Source organism: Cnephaeus nilssonii (genome assembly GCF_951640355.1).
Source record: "Cnephaeus nilssonii genome assembly, chromosome: 11".
Lineage (NCBI taxonomy): Eukaryota > Metazoa > Chordata > Mammalia > Chiroptera > Vespertilionidae > Cnephaeus > Cnephaeus nilssonii.
The window spans coordinates 89,221,790-89,239,725 of NC_137082.1; the positions used below are offsets into that span (position 1 = coordinate 89,221,790).

A 17,936-nucleotide genomic window follows, 5' to 3' on the forward strand; every position below is an offset into this window, starting at 1 on the left:
ATTTAGTGATGGTCAATTTGCATATTTCTTTTTTATTCGTGTAGATAGCCATTTCCTATCCTAAGAGTAACCCAGGGTCCCTGACCTGCTTTGGGAGCTGTATTGGTTTGGAGGTTGCTAGGATACACTGCTAATGGACACTGCAGCCCACTGGGGAGTGCCCAGCCAGCAGGGAGAGCCCAGCACTAGCAGTAGCCCTAGTGTGTGTGTGTGGGGGGGAGGGGAAGAGAGAGGGGAGCGGGGATAAAGGGATGTGGATGGGGGTTGCTCTGGCAGTTTTGTGGCTCAAATTCATAAGCCAGGAGGTACCCTCGGGATAAACCAAAAGGGAATGGGATCCAAGGGGGGGCTGGCAGGGTCCCAGGACCGCTTTAGTTCCTACCACTTAGCAAATACTGTGTAAGACAGAGAGCTCGTCACAGCCGCTCTCTGCTATCCCGTCCGCATGAAGGGAAAATTAGTGGTGGAGTTCTAGGTTAGACATCTTTAATTTGACTAAATCATCTCCTGTTTGCTCTAAGTAAAATCATTTTAAGAATTTAAAAATTTCTCTCATCTATGATCCTGGTAATATAAAATACACAAATGAATGTTACTCTTTGTTTTTACTGGCTGTATCTAATGCCATGCCCTGATTTTACAGGTAGGAGTAGGTCCTAAACCTAGCACTCCCAGTTATTTACACTTATTTATTTGTTAGTGAAATTTATTTGGATGTGAAATTCTAGTAAGTCCCAGATTTAATGTTCTTAAATAATTTTTTATAATAGCTAATTTAGATTGTGTTTAAAAATCCAGAATGTAGAGTGACACAAATTTTAATTAGATATAGTTTGACTGTTATGTTCTTTGAAAATGTAATGATTTTGGAATTTATAATGTATAGAAAAGTTATTTTAATTTCAGGTTTTATTAGAAAATTTACAATTATGCTCAAGCCAGTTTAGCTCAGAAATTGCTAAGAAAGTAATGTTTAGAAAACATTTCAGCTGTTTCAAGGGCAAACTGAGTTATAGGGTGACTTGGCTGGTATGACAAAGTTTGGATCCAGAAAATAGAGTATTTGAGTTGTGATGATTGATAATTATTCACATATTCTTATGTTATATTAACACATTTTATACAGATGGTGTTTTCTAGTCTTGAGTTTGATATTTCTAATAAATGGGTTTTTTTTTACTGTTAGACAAAAAATTGACCTGCTGAGAAACCATTTTAATTTCCATATACAGTATATTTTTTCTTTTTTCAGGGGACTTATGAACAAATTGATTTATCAAGGACAAATTTCTCTGTTGTCTGTGCTGCTGACATCTTTTTTGTTAAGGATTTTAAACATAATTTTATTTTAACCTGAATATTATCTTACCGCTGAAAGAAACATAAAATGTAGCAAAATTTAATTGTGCGTTTTGATTAAATGAAAAATATATTAATGTAATGATAAAACTTCATGTATATTCCAGGACACATCTCTTATATTGCTTAAAAGTATCTCTAGGCCAGATAAGCCACATGTAGGATAATAGATACTTAAGTGGTATCTCTCTTAAATTCAATTTAAACACCCTAAGGTTATTATTTATGACCTGCTTTACAACCTAGAAGTTACTTTTTTGTAAAATATATTTTTATTGATTTCAGAGAGAGAATGGGAGAGGGTGAGACAGATAGAAACATCAGTGATGAGAGAGAATCATTGCCTCCTGCATGCCCCCTACTGGGGATCAAGCCCGCAACCCGGGTGTGTGCCTTGGATGGGAATCGAACCATGACCTCCTGGTTTCTAGGCTGACGCTCAGCCACTGAGCCACACGGGCCGGGCTAGAAGTGACTCTTGACATATCCCTCTCCCTCACTTCTCACACCTCATCCATAAACAAATCCTGTCTATGGACCTTTTAAATGTTTCAAAACAACACGCACCTCTCTTCTTCTTCAACCTTCCCTCAGGTCAAGCTGTCATCATCTCATCTCCACTATTGCGTTGATTTCCAAACTGTCTCCCAGGCCATCTTTGGCTTTCTATAACCATCTCTTCCTATCACCCAGTCTCTGCCATCACCGCCTCTGATTTTATCAGGCTTCTTCAGTCCTCCCACCCCTTCTCCCGGTGCTCATGGGAGGACGACCACACGCCTTGGAACGGCCCTCAGAGCCCACGCACACCGCCCCAGGTCCCCAGGGTCAAGGTGGCGAAGGCGAGGGCCGTGTCTGTGTTCGCTCGCGGTTAGGTGTCCGGGAGAAGCTTCACAGGGTGTGGCTCTGACACCATCGTCGGCGTGGGAGGGTAGAGCTTCGTTTGGCCCCAGCGCTGCTGCTCGGTTACTGACATGTGGCTGTTTGGCTTCCAAGGTGGCGGTTCTCATCCCCTTCCGCAATCGCCACGAACACCTGCCCATTTTTTTCCTGCATCTGATTCCGATGCTCCAGAAACAGCGGCTGGAATTTGCCTTTTATGTCATCGAACAGGTGAGACTATTTTCCAAAATGGTAACCGGGTCTACTAGAACGTAATACACTCTTAGATGTGGTTGGATTAAAAATATTTAGCTTCAGGTTAGCCAGGGCTGACATTTCTTTGGAGAGCCACATTTTTTAAACTGAAACTTCTTCTAACGCCACTTCTTCAAAACAGACTCGCCCAGGCCATGGTATTTTGTGGAAGAGCCACACTCAAGGGCCAAAGAGCCGCATGTGGCTCGCGAGCCGCGGTTTGCCGACCACTGGGCTAGATAATGACATTGTCTTGTAATTTACCAGCACATGAATAATGCAATAAATCCCGGCGGCTGTTTGAAAGCCCTGAGTGTGTACTGTCTTACACGGGTTCAGACGCGTTGTTGTCTGGCCACGCTTCACCACGCGAGGAAGCGAGAGAGAAGCCCGGCGACCGGGCCCTGGGCCCTTTGTGTTTGTCTCCCGTGCAGACCGGCTCGCAGCCCTTCAACCGCGCCATGCTCTTCAACGTGGGCTTCCGGGAGGCCACGCGGGACCGGGCGTGGGACTGCGTGATCTTCCACGACGTGGACCACCTGCCCGAAAACGACCGCAACTACTACGGCTGCGGGGAGATGCCGCGGCATTTTGCAGCGAAGCTGGATAAGTACATGTACATGTGAGTACCGTGCGGCCTTCCCGATGCTGTGTGACATACATGTCCGCATCTGAGACCGTTCAACGCCCAGGGAGCGTCTCCCACCCCAGCCCGCCCGCACAGGGGGCCCGGGTTAGAGTCGCGGGTTAGTCTTGCTCTGGCTGACTTCTTTCACTTAGCACAATGCCTTCTACGCCCATCCATTATGTCACACGTGGTAAGATTTTGTTCTTTTTCATGGCTGAGGAATATTTTGTTGTGTATACTAGTATGTACCACAACGTTTTTATTCACTTGTATATTTTGGACACTCGGGTTGCTTCCATTCTTGGCTTTTGTAAATAATGCTGCAATGAACACAGGGGTGAATATCTTATTTTGAATTTGTGTTTTGGATTTCTCCGAATGTAAACCCAGAAGTGGGTCAAATGGGAGCTCCTTTTTTAATGTTTCGAGGAAACTCCATGCTGTTCTCCACAGTGGCTGCACCAGTCTGCATTCCCACCAGCAGGGCACGAGGGTTCCCTCTTCTCCTCATCCTCGCCAGCACTTGTTGATTTGTTGATGGCAGCCATTCTGACCGGTGTGAGACGATAGCACATTGTGCTTTTAATTTGCATTTCTCTGATGATTAGTGACGCTGAGCATCTTTTCATATGACCCTTGGCCTTCTGTATGTCCTCTTTGGAGAAGTGTCTATTCAGGTCCTTTGCCCATGTTTTAATTGGATTGTGTGTGTTTTGGTGTTGAGTTATATGAATTCTTTATAAATTTTGGATATTAACCTTATCAGAGGTATCACTGGCGAATACATTCTCCCATTCAGTGGGATGCCGGGACGGAAACCTAAATGGACATTAAAGCATGCCCGTCTAATCTGGGACAGACACCACGGTTCTCATTGGCTGGAAGTGGAGAGGAGAGGAAGCCACCGGAACAGGGGAGGCGGTTCCCGTACCACAGGTTTGCCTACTGCCCGACCTACAGAGTAGAGAGAGGCAATGACCCGACCAGGAGAAACAGCACTAAAACGGGAAAAGAATGGCTTTTGCTTGTTTTGCTGGTTGTGCTTATAAGACAGCCTTTCCCTAACAGCACAGTTTCTGAACTGCAAGTCTGGCGTCACCTGGGAAGGTCACTCGGGTTCCAGGTCTGGCGCTCAGCACTTCTGGAACAGTTTGGGTCAGCCTGCTCGAGTCAGAGTGGATTCAGTGTGACTGGTTTTCACGGAAGAATATCATAAAGGTCATAAACACTAAGAATTCTGAGTTATCTCTTTTTACTTGAAAATACTAATTTCTCATGAATAAAATATTCATATCTACCTAGACTACTCCTAGGGTTGGTAGGGGTCTTGGAAGATGGGATAGAAGTGGGAATGCCAGCTCAGGGGGGTGCAGGCCGGTCGGGGAATGGCAGGGAGCGCGGCCTTCAGCCCTGGACGAAGCCGGGGGCAGCCCCTCTGCCAGCGGGAGTGCCCACACTCAGGGCTCCGGCCAGAGAGCGAAGGCCTCAGGTAGTGTCTTCCCCTGTGGACGGTGTAACGTAAACACGACTGGACTTTTGCTTGTTGAACTTCCGTTTTCTACTCTTTAATCTATTGTGCCTTCATTTTATCCAGTCTTTACCCATTCTGGGTATAGTCTAGTTCAGTGGTCGGCAAACTCATCAGTCAACAGAGCCAAATATCAACAGTACAACGACTGAAATTTCTTTTGAGAGCCAAATTTTTTAAACTTAAACTACATAGGTAGGTACATTGTTATTAACTTAATTAGGGTACTCCTCAGCTGGCCTTTGCTAAAAACTCAAGGGGCCAAAGAGCCGCATGTGGCTCGCGAGCTGTGGTTTGCCGACCACTGGTCTAGTTGGTTGTTTCCACTTAAGCAGAACAGTAAGTGGAATTAAAGTGCTTGCCAATTCAGACATGTCAGTAAACACACACACACACACACACACACACACACACACACACGTACATATCTAACCTGTCTACTGATCTCAGGATTCTCCCAGACCACTTGCCTGGGCACAGATGATACAACTGGTGTGGGAAACACCAATGTGCCATGAATGCTCATTGAGCCTCTTGAATCCCCGCCCCCCAGTGTTATCACTAGAACCCTAACTCCCAAGAGTGAGCCTCCCGAGGTCACCTGGGACACCCTGGCTGTCTTTGGGGTACATGCTGCTGTCACTGTCTGGGGTGCCTTTGGCCCAGGCTAGAGCCACGCTTGCTGTCTCTGCAGCCCGAGGGCTCCATGCGGGAGCCGCCCCCTCCGTCGTCCCCGCCGGCAGACAGCACTGCTTCCCCACAGGGAATGAATGGGGCAAGAGTTTCTTCAACAAGAAGTGGAATCCTTCTCCCTTTCTCTGAGGCAGCTGTGCTCTCATTCCTTCAGCTCGGTTGTCAGGTGCCAGGCATGGCGTGCTTTCTTGCCCAGCCCTCCACCGTGGCCTGGCCCTCTGATGGCTCCAGCATGTGCTCCCAGTCGCACAGTTGGGGCCACAGAATGATTCAGGTCTACAAGTCTAGGGTGCTACCTCAGGATCAGAAATCCAGTCTACATGTACCGTATTTTCCGGCGTATAAGACGACTGGGCGTATAAGATTTTCCTGGGTTAAAAAGTCGTCTTATACGTCGGAAAATACAGTAGATGAATAATTTAGACAGAATCCTTGCACTATGAGTTAGGGAAAGGCAAGGAAAATAAAATCCAAATTTAAGAATATAGCCATTTGTCAGAGAAAGACAAATACTGTGTAATTTCACTTACATGTGGGATCTAACAAAACTGAATTCATAGATACAGAGAACAGAATGGTGGTTGCTAGAGGTTGCGGGGGAGCGGGGCGGTGAAGTGGGTGAAAGGGGTCAAAGGTCCAAGCTCCAGTTCTGAGATGAGTCAGTTCTGGGATGTAACGGACAGCATGGGACTAGAGTTAACAATACTTTATTGAGTATTTGAAAGTTGCTAAGAGAGTAGATCCTCATCACAAGAAAGAATTTTCTAACTGTGTATGGTGATGTTAACTAGATTTATTTCGCAATATATACATACTGGAGGCCCGATGCACGAAGATTTGTGCAAGAATGGGCCTCCTTCCCCTGGCTTCCAGACCGCCTTCGCTCTGGCCGGAGCCGCCTTTCCACCTTCCCACACTGCCCAGAGGCCCTGAGTGGCTGGGGTAGTGTGGAATGCCTGCGTCGTCGCCATGGCAACGGCGACACAAGCGTCCCACCCCATGCCCAGCTGCTCTGCACCTGCATATGCAAATTAACCCGCCAGCTTTGTTGGGTTAATTTGCATATTCACTCCTGATTGTCTGGTGGGCGTTGCGAACGTACGGTCAGTTAGCATGTTTCTCTTTTATTAGTGTAGATATCTGTTAAACACCTGAAAGTAATTCCATGTTATATGTCAGTTATTTATATATATAAAAGGCTAAGCAACCATTGCATCCGAAACAACCAAACGGACTACCAAACAGGCTGTGTGGGGTGACCAGGCCGGCAGGGGGATTAGTGAGGGGCGACCAAACAACTGAGTAGCAGGCTGCGTGGGGCTACCAGGCCCGCAGGGGGAGCAGTTGGGGGCGACCACGCCGGCAGGGGGTGCAGTAAGGGGCGACCAGGTTGGCGGGGGAGGGCACTAAGGGGCAACCAAGCCAGCGGGGGGGGGGGGCAGTTAGGGGCAATCAGGTAGGCAGGCAGGTGAGCAGTTAGGAGCCAGTGGTCCCAGATTGTGAGAGGGATCCTGATTGGAGAGGGTGCAGGCTGGGCTGAGGGACACCACCCCCCCCGCCCCGCACGAATTTCATGCACTGGGCCTCTAGTATCTTACTAAAATGTAATTTCTCTAAATATTAGTGCATTAAAAATAAATGTGTTTGTAAATATTAATGAGTATTTGGGGGCTATAATCTAAACATATATATTATAGGTATAGGCAGCTTGTCATTTTAAAAATTAAATACTAGACCTGTCTTTACTAATATACATGTGTCCTGGTCTATATAATAAACAATGCATTTAGAGTTACATTTTATTGATTTAGAAAATTTTATTAGCTTAGCAACATCTAACATCCCATCGACAGCTATTGGTGGATTTAATTAAGTTCACTTTGCTGTAAAAATAATTTTTGAACACTGGATTTTGAGCATTATAAAGTAACGATACTAAACATTAAGTGTCAGTTCCCACAAGTGTCTTCCAGAACAACATTCAGGTGTATTTGTCTCACTAGAACGTAAAAGTGTTGTGTATCTAGGGCTACTTTCCGTTTCCCGGAATATGATGTAAGCAACATGGTCATTTATTTGGGAAGCTGCGGTCCTTTTCACAAGGCTCATAGAAGACTGAAGACTTGATTTCAGGCGGCACACTGCCCTGATTTTATTTTTAGGGTGCTCTGCTCTGCTTCCTTTTCAGTCTTCCGTATAAAGAGTTTTTTGGTGGTGTCAGTGGACTGACTGTGGCGCAGTTTAGGAAGATCAACGGCTTTCCTAACGCCTTCTGGGGGTGGGGAGGAGAAGACGATGACCTTTGGAACAGGTATGTGGCGGTACGAACAGTTTCATAGCAGAGTGTTCCTATACCTTGTCTTCGTGTAGGGAGCTTGTACTTGGCTATCCCAAGACAAGATGCTTTGGGATGGAAAAGTTTTGAGATTCCTAAATCCTACTTTGTGTTTCTAAACCACCCCCCCCCCCCCACCCACCACCGCAAGAGGGCCTTCCGAAATTATTGACAACACACCCATTAGAGCCGTGGTCGGCAAACAGCGGCTCGCGAGCCACATGCGGCTCTTTGGCCCCTTGAGTGTGGCTCTTCCACAAAATACCACGGCCTGGGCGAGTCTAGTTTGAAGAAGTGGCATTAGAAGAAGTTTAAGTTTAAAAAATTTGGCTCTCAAAAGAAATTTCAATCGTTGTACTGTTGATATTTGGCTCTGTTGACTAATGAGTTTGCCGACCACTGCCTTAGAGCATTCTTTTGCATTTTAAATTGAACTCATATCATCAGTGTTTATGTCAGATTTTATGTTCTCATTTGCATGTGTGCTGTTGCAGGGTTCACTATGCTGGGTATAATGTAACGAGGCCAGAGGGAGACTTGGGAAAATACAAATCGATTCCTCACCATCATCGGGGTGAAGTCCAGTTTTTAGGACGGTAAGTTTAACATCCTCCTCAGAGACCATGTTCCCGAATTATTTAATGTGTGGAAGCTTTAAAATACACGCTGCACCCAAAAAAACCTTCCGAGGGGCATTTCCTGTCGATGCCACTTTTTATATAGAAGCAAAGCGTTCTTGTGCTTGTTTTGAAGAGATACACATATATCTGCACACACATCTATTTCTGTTCTATTCAAGAGCCCAGTTCACTCGTTATACTAAAAAAGCATTTTCTTAGCAAAAAAACACAACACATTTTTTCCCTTAAGGGTGTCTAGGGCATAAGGGTGCAGAATCATTTTTTCAGGTGGCATTTTGAGCCTCGTAATGATGCTCACTTAGAACGATGGTGTAAAGAGGTGTTTCATTAGGTTTGAGAACAATTGTATAGCGCATTAAGTGCGTTCATTCATCAGGATGACCTTGAGCTTTCTCCCCATCAGTTTTTCTCTTTTGGATGTGTTTCTCTTACTTTCCCTTTTCCTCTCCAACACCCTAGATACAAGCTGCTGAGGTATTCGAAGGAGCGCCAGTACATCGACGGGCTGAACAATTTAGTCTACGTGCCCAGCATCCTGGTGGACAGGCTGTACACAAACATCTCCGTAAACCTCACGCCAGCGCTGGCGCCCATCGAAGACTATTGAAGACGTCGCTCCACGGCAGCCTAGACGGCGATGCTGATCATAAGCGCGGGGTGCGCTCTTACAGGGGGTCAGTGGGTGGACGTGTCCCGGGCCCGTCATGTAGAGGAGCCGGCAGTCCTGGGGGACCACAGTGTGGGGTTGTCTACGGCAGCCTCCTCCCTCCCATCCCGAGACGCCCCCCCCTCCCGCCCCCCATTTAGCGCTGCAGAGACCAGGTGCCATCGCTAAGACTGGAGGTTGAGAGCGTCCTGCAAAGAAAGACATTTTTATACTGAAATCTATAATTTAACTCAAGAGAATGCTTTATTTCTGTCGAAACAGACTTTGTACATAGGGGATGTACATGGATGTGTTTCAGTTGTTGAACAGTAAGACGTGTTGCAGTTTTGCATGTAATGGCTTATGCCTTTATTGGGCTTTTATAAACATTTTTTATTTGCATGGAACAAACAGTGTACATTTATGAAACTGAACAAAGGTTAGCCCCTGGGTGACATGAAGGAACTGTCAATAATGACAGCCGACGACTGCAGGAAACTGTTACCCTGGTTTTGAGCTTTCGGCCTCCAGCCTCCGTGCGGGGAGAAGTCAGCTTTCCCCGGGCCCCGAGGGCGGGAGAAACGGCTTCGGCCGCCTTCCTTCCTGCCAGGATTGCCCGCGTTTTTAGGGGAAAAAATATTGCTTGCAATCTCATCAGATTTTGCTAAATCACAACCATAATGTTGATGCATATTGCATGACTAATGCCAAGAAAAATCTTAAAAGTTGTGGTGTGACATGAGACCCAGGACCTCTTCATGTTAAACGCTTTCCATGTACCTCTTGGTGTAAGTGTCAGGGATTTTGTGCCTCAGAAAATGTGCCCAGTGTTGTGTGTGTTTGCACACTTTTTTGTTTGTTGGTTTGTTTTGGTAAATAGTGAATAGCACTTTTATTATTTCCAGTTCAGAAGAGCCAAAAACTTTTTTAGTTTAAAAAAAAATCAAAACAATTTTTTAAAAGAATGTGTTCTATGGAAAAACCCAATAGTACCTATAATATACAAATGAATTATACTATTAGATAAGAAATGAAATGTTATATTTTTATGAAGATAAATGCTTAGTAGGTAGAAAATAAATTGTAAGTTCAATTCTCAGACTCATAGAATTCAAGTTTGGAAGGCATTCTTTTTCATCTTGCCCAATTTCATTCAAACTGTATTATTTTTTTCCACTTTTAAGAAATTACATCTCTGGTGTTAATTATTAAAATTTCCTCACTAAAAGCATAATTTAATAGAATTATATTCTGACACATAGTCAGCTATTTAAATATGTTGATGTTATAAGGCACATCTCAGAAAACAGGTCTTATTACCTGACATCAAGTATATTACTTTATCTTAAATTTGGATGAAGTTTTTAGGGCAAAATCAAACAATATTTTTACTTTGGAAATTATCAATTATTGTTAACCAAAGATTCGTTAAATATCTTAAGGTATTTTCACAAATTCAAAACAAAAAATTGTTTATCTATACAGTGAATCTTTAACAACAATGAGGAACAATAGAAATCTGTATTTGAGAGATGTTTGGATAACACTCAGAGATTGTTCACCTAAAAGAGAAATATGGTATTTATCTCAGGTTGTAAGTTTAATTTTTCAAGTTGGCATTTTCTATGGCAATATTGGTAACAAATTATCACCAACAAAATCACAAAATAAGTGAATTTCTTGCACTTTTAGAAAAAGGATAGCTCTCTGTTTTGATACAAAACAGAGTTTTTCCACATTTTTTTCTTAGAAGTATTTCCAAAATATTGGTCTCTAATTTTTTTTTTTGCTTGTACTGAAAATAGTGAATAACCAAACTGCTGAAAGTAAATTTGTTCTTAATTTGTCTATCTGTTCATTTTCTGTCTCTCATAGTCAATGTAGTTTAATTCAATGAAATGGACGAAAGTAAATTAGGAAGTTACCATTTGTTGAACACTAACAAGATAGTTGGGGCATAGGAACATAATTAATCCATAAAAATAATTAAAAATATTTTAGTTGTGGGGGAAATTAGGACTGTTTCTGAGTCTTATTAGGAAATCATATATTTTTTTAATGTGGAGCTGCCCACATTTTGAAATCTTTTTATTTTGGTATACATTTTATAGTTTCAAGAGAACTCAGTTCTACTAGTACCTGCCTTATTTTTTTGGATTAAGTCTAATAGTAATTTTTGTTTTAGGAGTGGGCCATGAATATTTTGCTTTTTTCAGTTTTGAATATGGCATGTCATTCTGTGAAAAACATCTTATTAGTTGGCTTTTTGTCTTTTTTATTTTTTATTTTGCTTTTTCACTGCAGACTTAAAATTGATTTTTGCCTATAATCATTTATATGTTTCAACAAAAGTGACAGAGTTTTGCCCAATTATCTTTATTATCGGAAAATACTATTAAATCTATTCCACAAGACTAACAAATATCTTGCAAATGCAAACAATCTTCTTGATAGCTTTGTTTGGTGGCTATATTAGTGAAATGTGTTCTTACCTACGCTGTCAGGTGGGATGCTCGGCATGCCTACGGAAAAGCACTACTTCATTTCTAAACAAATCAAGTCAGGCAAGTGCAACCCTTTCTAAAATGAAGACGTCCTCTGATAACTTCATCATTGTATTTCTTAATCTCAAAATCGAGAAGCATTCATATGTGGACATATGAGTTATTACAAGGTCCCTCTGGCACTGCTGGGAAAGGAACGGTGCCTTCATCTAGAGAAAGTAACAGTGATTAATGAGCCTGTTTTCTTAAGATATATTTTTATTGATTTCAGAGAGAGGGAAGAAGAGGGAGAGAAACATCAATGATGAGAGAGGATCATTGATCAGCTGCCTCCTGCACGCCCCCTGCTGGGGATCCAGCCTCCAACCCGGCATGTGCTCTGACCAGCAATTGAACTGTGAACTCCTGGTTCGTAGGTCGATGCTCAACCATTGAGCCACACTGGCCGGGCTAATGGGTCTATTTGTAGAAAAAGGAAAAGTGTCCACATTTGCTGTAACATTGTATCAAATTCATAGTGAAGATAGTCATTTAAATCTTGCCAAAAATTAGGGTTCAATGAATATTTTTTAAAAATTAAATTTTTGTTAGTATTTTGTGAAAAGGTGTTCAGCAAGAAAATCTTACAATATTATGTAAATACAAAATTATGCATTAGAAACTAGCTTATACTTCTTTCCCAGCCAAGAGATTAATATCCACTTTAAAACAAAATGGGAAAATATGTAATACAATATTCTCCCTCTTTTGCAGGCTACATATGAGAGAAAGCAGAGTTTGTGTTGTTTTGTTTGGTGTTTGCTTGTCTTTCTTTATGTATCTTTTTTTCATATTAGCACTCAAGATTTATTGTCTTGTATTTGCAAGTATGCCAGTTGAGAGAACTAAAATGGCCATAGTGGTGTTTATCAGAAAGAGAAAGTATACCTAAGATTTGTTTATTTATTAAGATCCAAAAGGCTTTTACATAAAATGCACTGAATTAAATGCTAGTCATTTCTTGTATTCTTTTTTTTTTTTTTTTGCTTCTCATGGAAATGTTTGTACTTTTTTATCATTGTCTTTTATGAAATATAATATTCTGAAGACTTTGTGTGATGGTGTACTCATTTTCTCTTGGGAACTTTTTTGGGGTTATCTGGGTTTTCCATTGTTGTTGTGTTTATGTTTTCCACATAAAAAAGGTCCCACAAAGAGAAAGGTAAGGAACTGTGCTGTATGCTGATTATCGATCTTCCTCTGGTGGGTGTGACGCCGCACTGTAACACTGTATGATGTTACCTTGGGGACGAGTGCTGGGGAACAGGTACAGGGATCTCTGAATTATTTCTTACAACAGCATGTGAGGCTACATTCCTTCAACTGGAAACATTTCATTTAAAAAGAGGCAAGAGCCTGGCCAGCAGTGTGGCCCAGTGGTTGAGCATCCACCTATAAACCAGGAGGTTCACGGTTTGATTCCTGGTCAGGGCACATACCGGGGTTGCAGGCTCCATCCCCAATGGGGGGTGTGCAGGAGGCAGCTGATCAGTAATTCTCTCTCATCATTGATGTTTCTGTCGCCCTTCCTCTCTGAAATCAATAAAATATGTTTTTTAAAAAGAAGCAAAGAGTCCTGTATGCAAGATGACCAGCTCCACTCACAGTGAGAGACATGCAGATGAAAATCGGAAGTACCCGTTCTGGCTTATCTTACCTTATAATAGAGAAACATGCAAATTGACCGCACCTCCGCTATGCCCATGATTGGGCCGGCAGGAGGCTGGGGGCGGGACTTCGGATGGCATATCCGCCGTTTAGAAGATCAAGATGGCGGTGCCCAGTGGCCGGGCCCATGCCGCCACTTCCCGGGGTGCCTGGGGCGATCGGCACCCCGGGGGGCGTGGCCGGACCCATGCCGCCACTCCCCGGGGTGCCTGGGGCGATCAGCACCCCGGGGGGGCATGGCCGGGCGATCGGCACCCCGGGGGGCGTGGCCGGGCCCATGCCGCCACTCCCCGGGGTGCCTGGGACAATCAGCACCCGGGGGGCGTGGCCAGGCGATCGGCACCCCGGGGGGCGTGGCCGGACCCATGCCGCTGCTCCCCGGGGTGCCTGGGGCGATCAGCACCCCGGGGGGCGTGGCCGGACCCATGCCGCCGCTCCCCGGGGTGCCTGGGACGATCAGCACCCCGGGGGCGTGGCCAGACCCATGCCGCCGCTCCCCGGGGTGCCTGGGGCGATCAGCACCCCGGGGGGGCATGGCCGGGCGATCGGCACCCCGGGAGGCGTGGCCGGACCCATGCCGCCGCTCCCCGGGGTGCCTGGGACGATCAGCACCCCGGGGGCGTGGCCAGACCCATGCCACCGCTCCCCGGGGTGCCTGGGGCGATCAGCACCCCGGGGGGCGTGGCCGGGCGATCGGCACCCCGGGGGGGCGTGGCCGGACCCATGCCGCCACTCCCTGGGGTGCCTGGGGCCATCCGGGTCGATTGGCCACCTGGGGGGGCTTGGCCGTGCCCATCCCGCCCCTCCCGCAGCTCCCGGGGGTCCCAGGGGCCGAGGCTTTCCGGGCCTTGGGCACCAGTGGGCAGCCTGCACGGATCGCAGGAAACCACTGGGGGTCGGCTCCTGCGATCCTTAGCAAGGATGTTCGTGCCGCGGAGCCCAAGGCCACCGGCCGGGGCCAAGCCCCGACCCTGAAAAAGGCAGAAGGCGGTGGCCACAGCCAAGGCCTGGGTCCCTGGTGCCGGCAGAAAACTGGTGCAGGCAGCCAGGTGAATGAAGGTCTATTGCACGAATCTTCGTGCAAACGGGCTACTAGTCTGATTAGTAAAAAGCCCAGAATTTCACTGCAACTCTCAGTGAGGTTGTCCAGCTCAGGTGCTCATACAAAGGGAGGAATTAGCCACAAGATGACCAAGGCATGCATGCTCTGTCCCGGAAATCCTTCCGTGGGCTTCTACCCTCACATGGGTGATGCATATATGCAGACAAGTTCTTTGGTTGATCTCTTCCCACCCACCCTCCCCCACCTTCCCTCTGAAGTTCAAAAGTCTGTTCCATGCTTCTATGTCTCTGGATCGATTTTGTTTATAAGTTTATTTTGTTCATTAGATTCCACATAAGAGTGAGATCATGTGATACTTATCTTTCTGTGATTGGTTTATTTCGCTTAGCATAATGCTCTCCAGATCCATCCATGCTGTTGCAAATGGTAAGAGTTCTTTCTTTTTTTACAGCTGCATAGTATTCCATTGTGTAGATGTACCTTAGTTTTCTAATCCGCTCATCTGCTGATGGGCACTTAGGCTGTTCCAAATCTTAGCTATGGTGAATTGCGCTGCTATGAACATAGGGGTACATATATCCTTTCTGACTGGTGTTTCAGATTTCTTAGGATATATTCCTAGCAGTGGGATCACTGGGTCAAATGGGAGTTCCATTTTTAGTTTTTTGAGGAAACTCCATCCTGTTCTCCACAGTGGCTGCATCAGTCTGCATTCCCACCAGCAGTGCACGAGGGTTCCCTTTTCTCGGCATCCTCACCAGCACTTGTCCTTTGTTGATTTGTTGATGGTAGCCATTCTGACAGGTGTGAGATGGTATCTCATTGTCGTTTTGATTTGCATCTCTCGGATGATTAGTGACTTTGAGCATGTTTTCATATGTCTCCTTGCCTTTTGTATGTCCACTTTGGAGAAGTGTTTATTTAGGTCCTTTGCCCATTTTTAAATTGGATTGTTTGTCTTCCTTTTGTTAAGTTGTATGAGTTCCCTGTATATTTTGGAAATGAACCCCTTACCGGGCATTTTTACTGGGAGTTCAAGTCTTTGTTAAATGAAGCTTTTTCCGTTGTAACCCTTAGAGTATGGCTTCTATTTCTTTGTTTTGTTGTTGTTGTTTTTAAATTGCTTTTCTCTGAGACAATAGAGTGCAGACTCTCAGGGGGTCCAGTTTCAGAGTGAGTTGGATTGGAGGAGCTGTGGGTATTCTGGAACAGTCTCCCAGAGACCTGGCCCTCCTCGTCCCTGTGCGGAGGTCCTGGGAGGCTGACTTGGGCCGTTCGGGTTTGGGAACCAGTAAATGCAGGACATTCTCAGCACTTGGGTTTCGGGGCTGCCTGACATTGGAAGCACTTGGGGAGCTTGTTAAACTATAACCCCGCTTGAGTTACACCTCCAGAGAACTGAGCTCATTGGTGTGGGTATGGGTCTTCCTCAAAATATTTCCAACGGACTCTAAAATGCAGCTAAAAAATAAATTAATAAAATAAAATAAAGTAAAATGTGGCTAAGATGGAAAAGCACAGCAGTAGATACTGCCCACGCCTTCCAGGTGGCCTGCAGCTGGTGCAGATTCCCGGACTTTTCAAACAGGTGCAGAGCTTGGTCCAGGCCTGGTTATTTGAGTCCCTGGTTCTCAAAGTGTGTGGGGCCAGTGGAAGCAGCGTCTCCGGGGCGCGTGGTAAATGCCTGTTCTCAGGCCCTGGCCAGGCGCCTGTATCAGAAACTCTGCGTGCGGCCCAGGGCTCTGCCTGCCCACAAGCCCTCCAGCTGACTCGGACGCATACTGCAGTCTGGCAGCCACCGCTGGAGGCCACAGCAGGCCCCGGTGGACCCTGTGGAGTTGGCCTTGGTCCATGCCTCTCACCCTCCCCGTGTGGGCTCGTTAACTGTAGTTTCAGTGAAAAAGGTGAAGACTAATAACAGACCATTTAATCAGTTATTCTCACAAGTTTGTTTGTTTTTTAAAAAAATATTTTGTAGGATAAGTGGTCAGTTCATAGAGTTTCACTAGATAAAATATTGTACCTATTACATGTCCACAATGGACCAAGTACTTAGAAAATATCCTATATAATAAAAGCCTAATATGCTAAGTGTCTGGTCATCCGTTCAACCAATCAAAGCATAATATACTAATGATATGCTAAGGCCGCTCAGCTGCTCACTATGACATGCACTGATCACCAGGGAACAGATAGTCAACCGGTCAACCAGTCGCTATAACGTGCACTGACCACCAGGGGGCAGATGCTCCAACCAGTAGGTTAGCTTGCTGCTGGGATCCAGCCGATCAGGACTGAGCGAGACGAGCCGGACACGCCCTGAGCCTTCCCACGGTCCCTCCCTGTCTGGCCAACCTCCCGTGTCCCTCCCAGGCCCTGATGGTGCACTGGTGGGGTCCCTCGGCCTGGCCTGTGCCCTCTCACAATCCGGGACCCCTTGGGGGATGTCGGAGAGCTGATTTCGGCCTGATCCTACAGGCCAGGCCGAGGGACCCCACTGATGCATGAATTCCATGCACCAGGCCTCTATTTATTGATACAATAAGTATATATATTCATTGATTTCAGAGAGGAAGGGAGAGGGAGAGAGAGATAGAAACATCAATGATGAGAGTAATTGATCAGAGGCATGCCCCACACTGGGGATCGAGCCCACAACCTGGGCATGACCTCCTGGTTCATAGGGTTCGAGGTTCAACCACTGAACTATGCCAGCGGGGCAGGATCAAGCACTCTCTGAGCTCTTTCCATGTAATACCTCCTGATTGGTCCTCACAGCCGTCTGAAGGAGTGGCAGGAAGGACCGCTTGGAAGCCACAGGAGAGAGGTTCAATGGCAGAAGAGAAAAAGCTGAATGCTAGGCCCGGCTGCCCGTTCCGATGAAACAGGACATGGGGTGATTATGGAATAAGGAGCAGTGAAGGGAAATTTCCTAAACCCTAGACATGTACAGGCCGCATAAAAACTTTTCTGGAAATATTTCCTGACTTTAAACTTTAATCTCAAAGAAACTCAACAATTTATTGAAGTTTTAAAAAATGAACAGCGAACATTGGTTGTCCTACAGACTGCACTTTGAAGGGTTTTTGCTGCTTCTAAGTTGCAAAGAAGAAGGTGTTGCTTTCAGACTCTGCTTTTGTAAGGGACTAAAAGCTGTCCAGTGGCTTATTCGTATGCAGTGGAGGACGTCACTGAGAAATAACAATTTTTAGTAGCTATTTATCCCTTCCCCCTTTTCCTCCCTCCCCTCTCCCCTCTTCTCCTTCTCCTTCTCCCTTTCCTTCTCTCTCTCCCCCCCCCCCCACTCTCTCTCTCTCCAATGCTCAGATCATTTCCTTAAAAAGAGACCCCGAGTCTCCATTCATTCTTGTGGCTCAGCACGTGGCGCAGAGAGGTGCTCAGCAGTGTGTGTGGAATAAAGCCAGTGCCGTGCGCGGCCTGGAACGAACCTGTGCCGGAGCTTTGCCAATGTGGCTCTCCGGTGAGCCTCGGCGGCTCTCCCCGAGCCCCGCACTGCGTTCCCACGGGGGACGGAGCGACCCTGGTGATGTGCGTGACCCCACAAGATGCAGCAGTTCTCCAGGAGGCTCCACATGGTATCCCACCGTGAGAGAGAAGCTGGGGGTTCCCTCTGGGTGAGCCACTATAGAACCCTGGGCACCCCTCAACTGAACACCGTGGCAGAGAGGAGACTG

General features: G+C 45.9%; 1 protein-coding gene across 2 annotated transcripts in view; it reads left to right on the forward strand.

Annotated features, from left to right (window-relative positions):
- B4GALT6 (beta-1,4-galactosyltransferase 6) overlaps nt 1–12,443 on the forward strand; it is a 51,955-nt gene extending 39,512 nt beyond the window's left edge. For both annotated transcript variants that reach the window (XM_079783706.1, XM_079783707.1), the window contains 5 exons: nt 2,356–2,472; nt 2,931–3,118; nt 7,534–7,656; nt 8,175–8,276; nt 8,781–12,443. In XM_079783706.1, the coding sequence (XP_079639832.1) occupies nt 2,356–2,472; nt 2,931–3,118; nt 7,534–7,656; nt 8,175–8,276; nt 8,781–8,928 (678 nt within the window). In that variant the 3' untranslated portion in view covers nt 8,929–12,443. The remainder of the gene's footprint in view (nt 1–2,355; nt 2,473–2,930; nt 3,119–7,533; nt 7,657–8,174; nt 8,277–8,780) is intronic.
- The last annotated feature ends 5,493 nt before the right edge of the window (nt 12,444–17,936 follow it).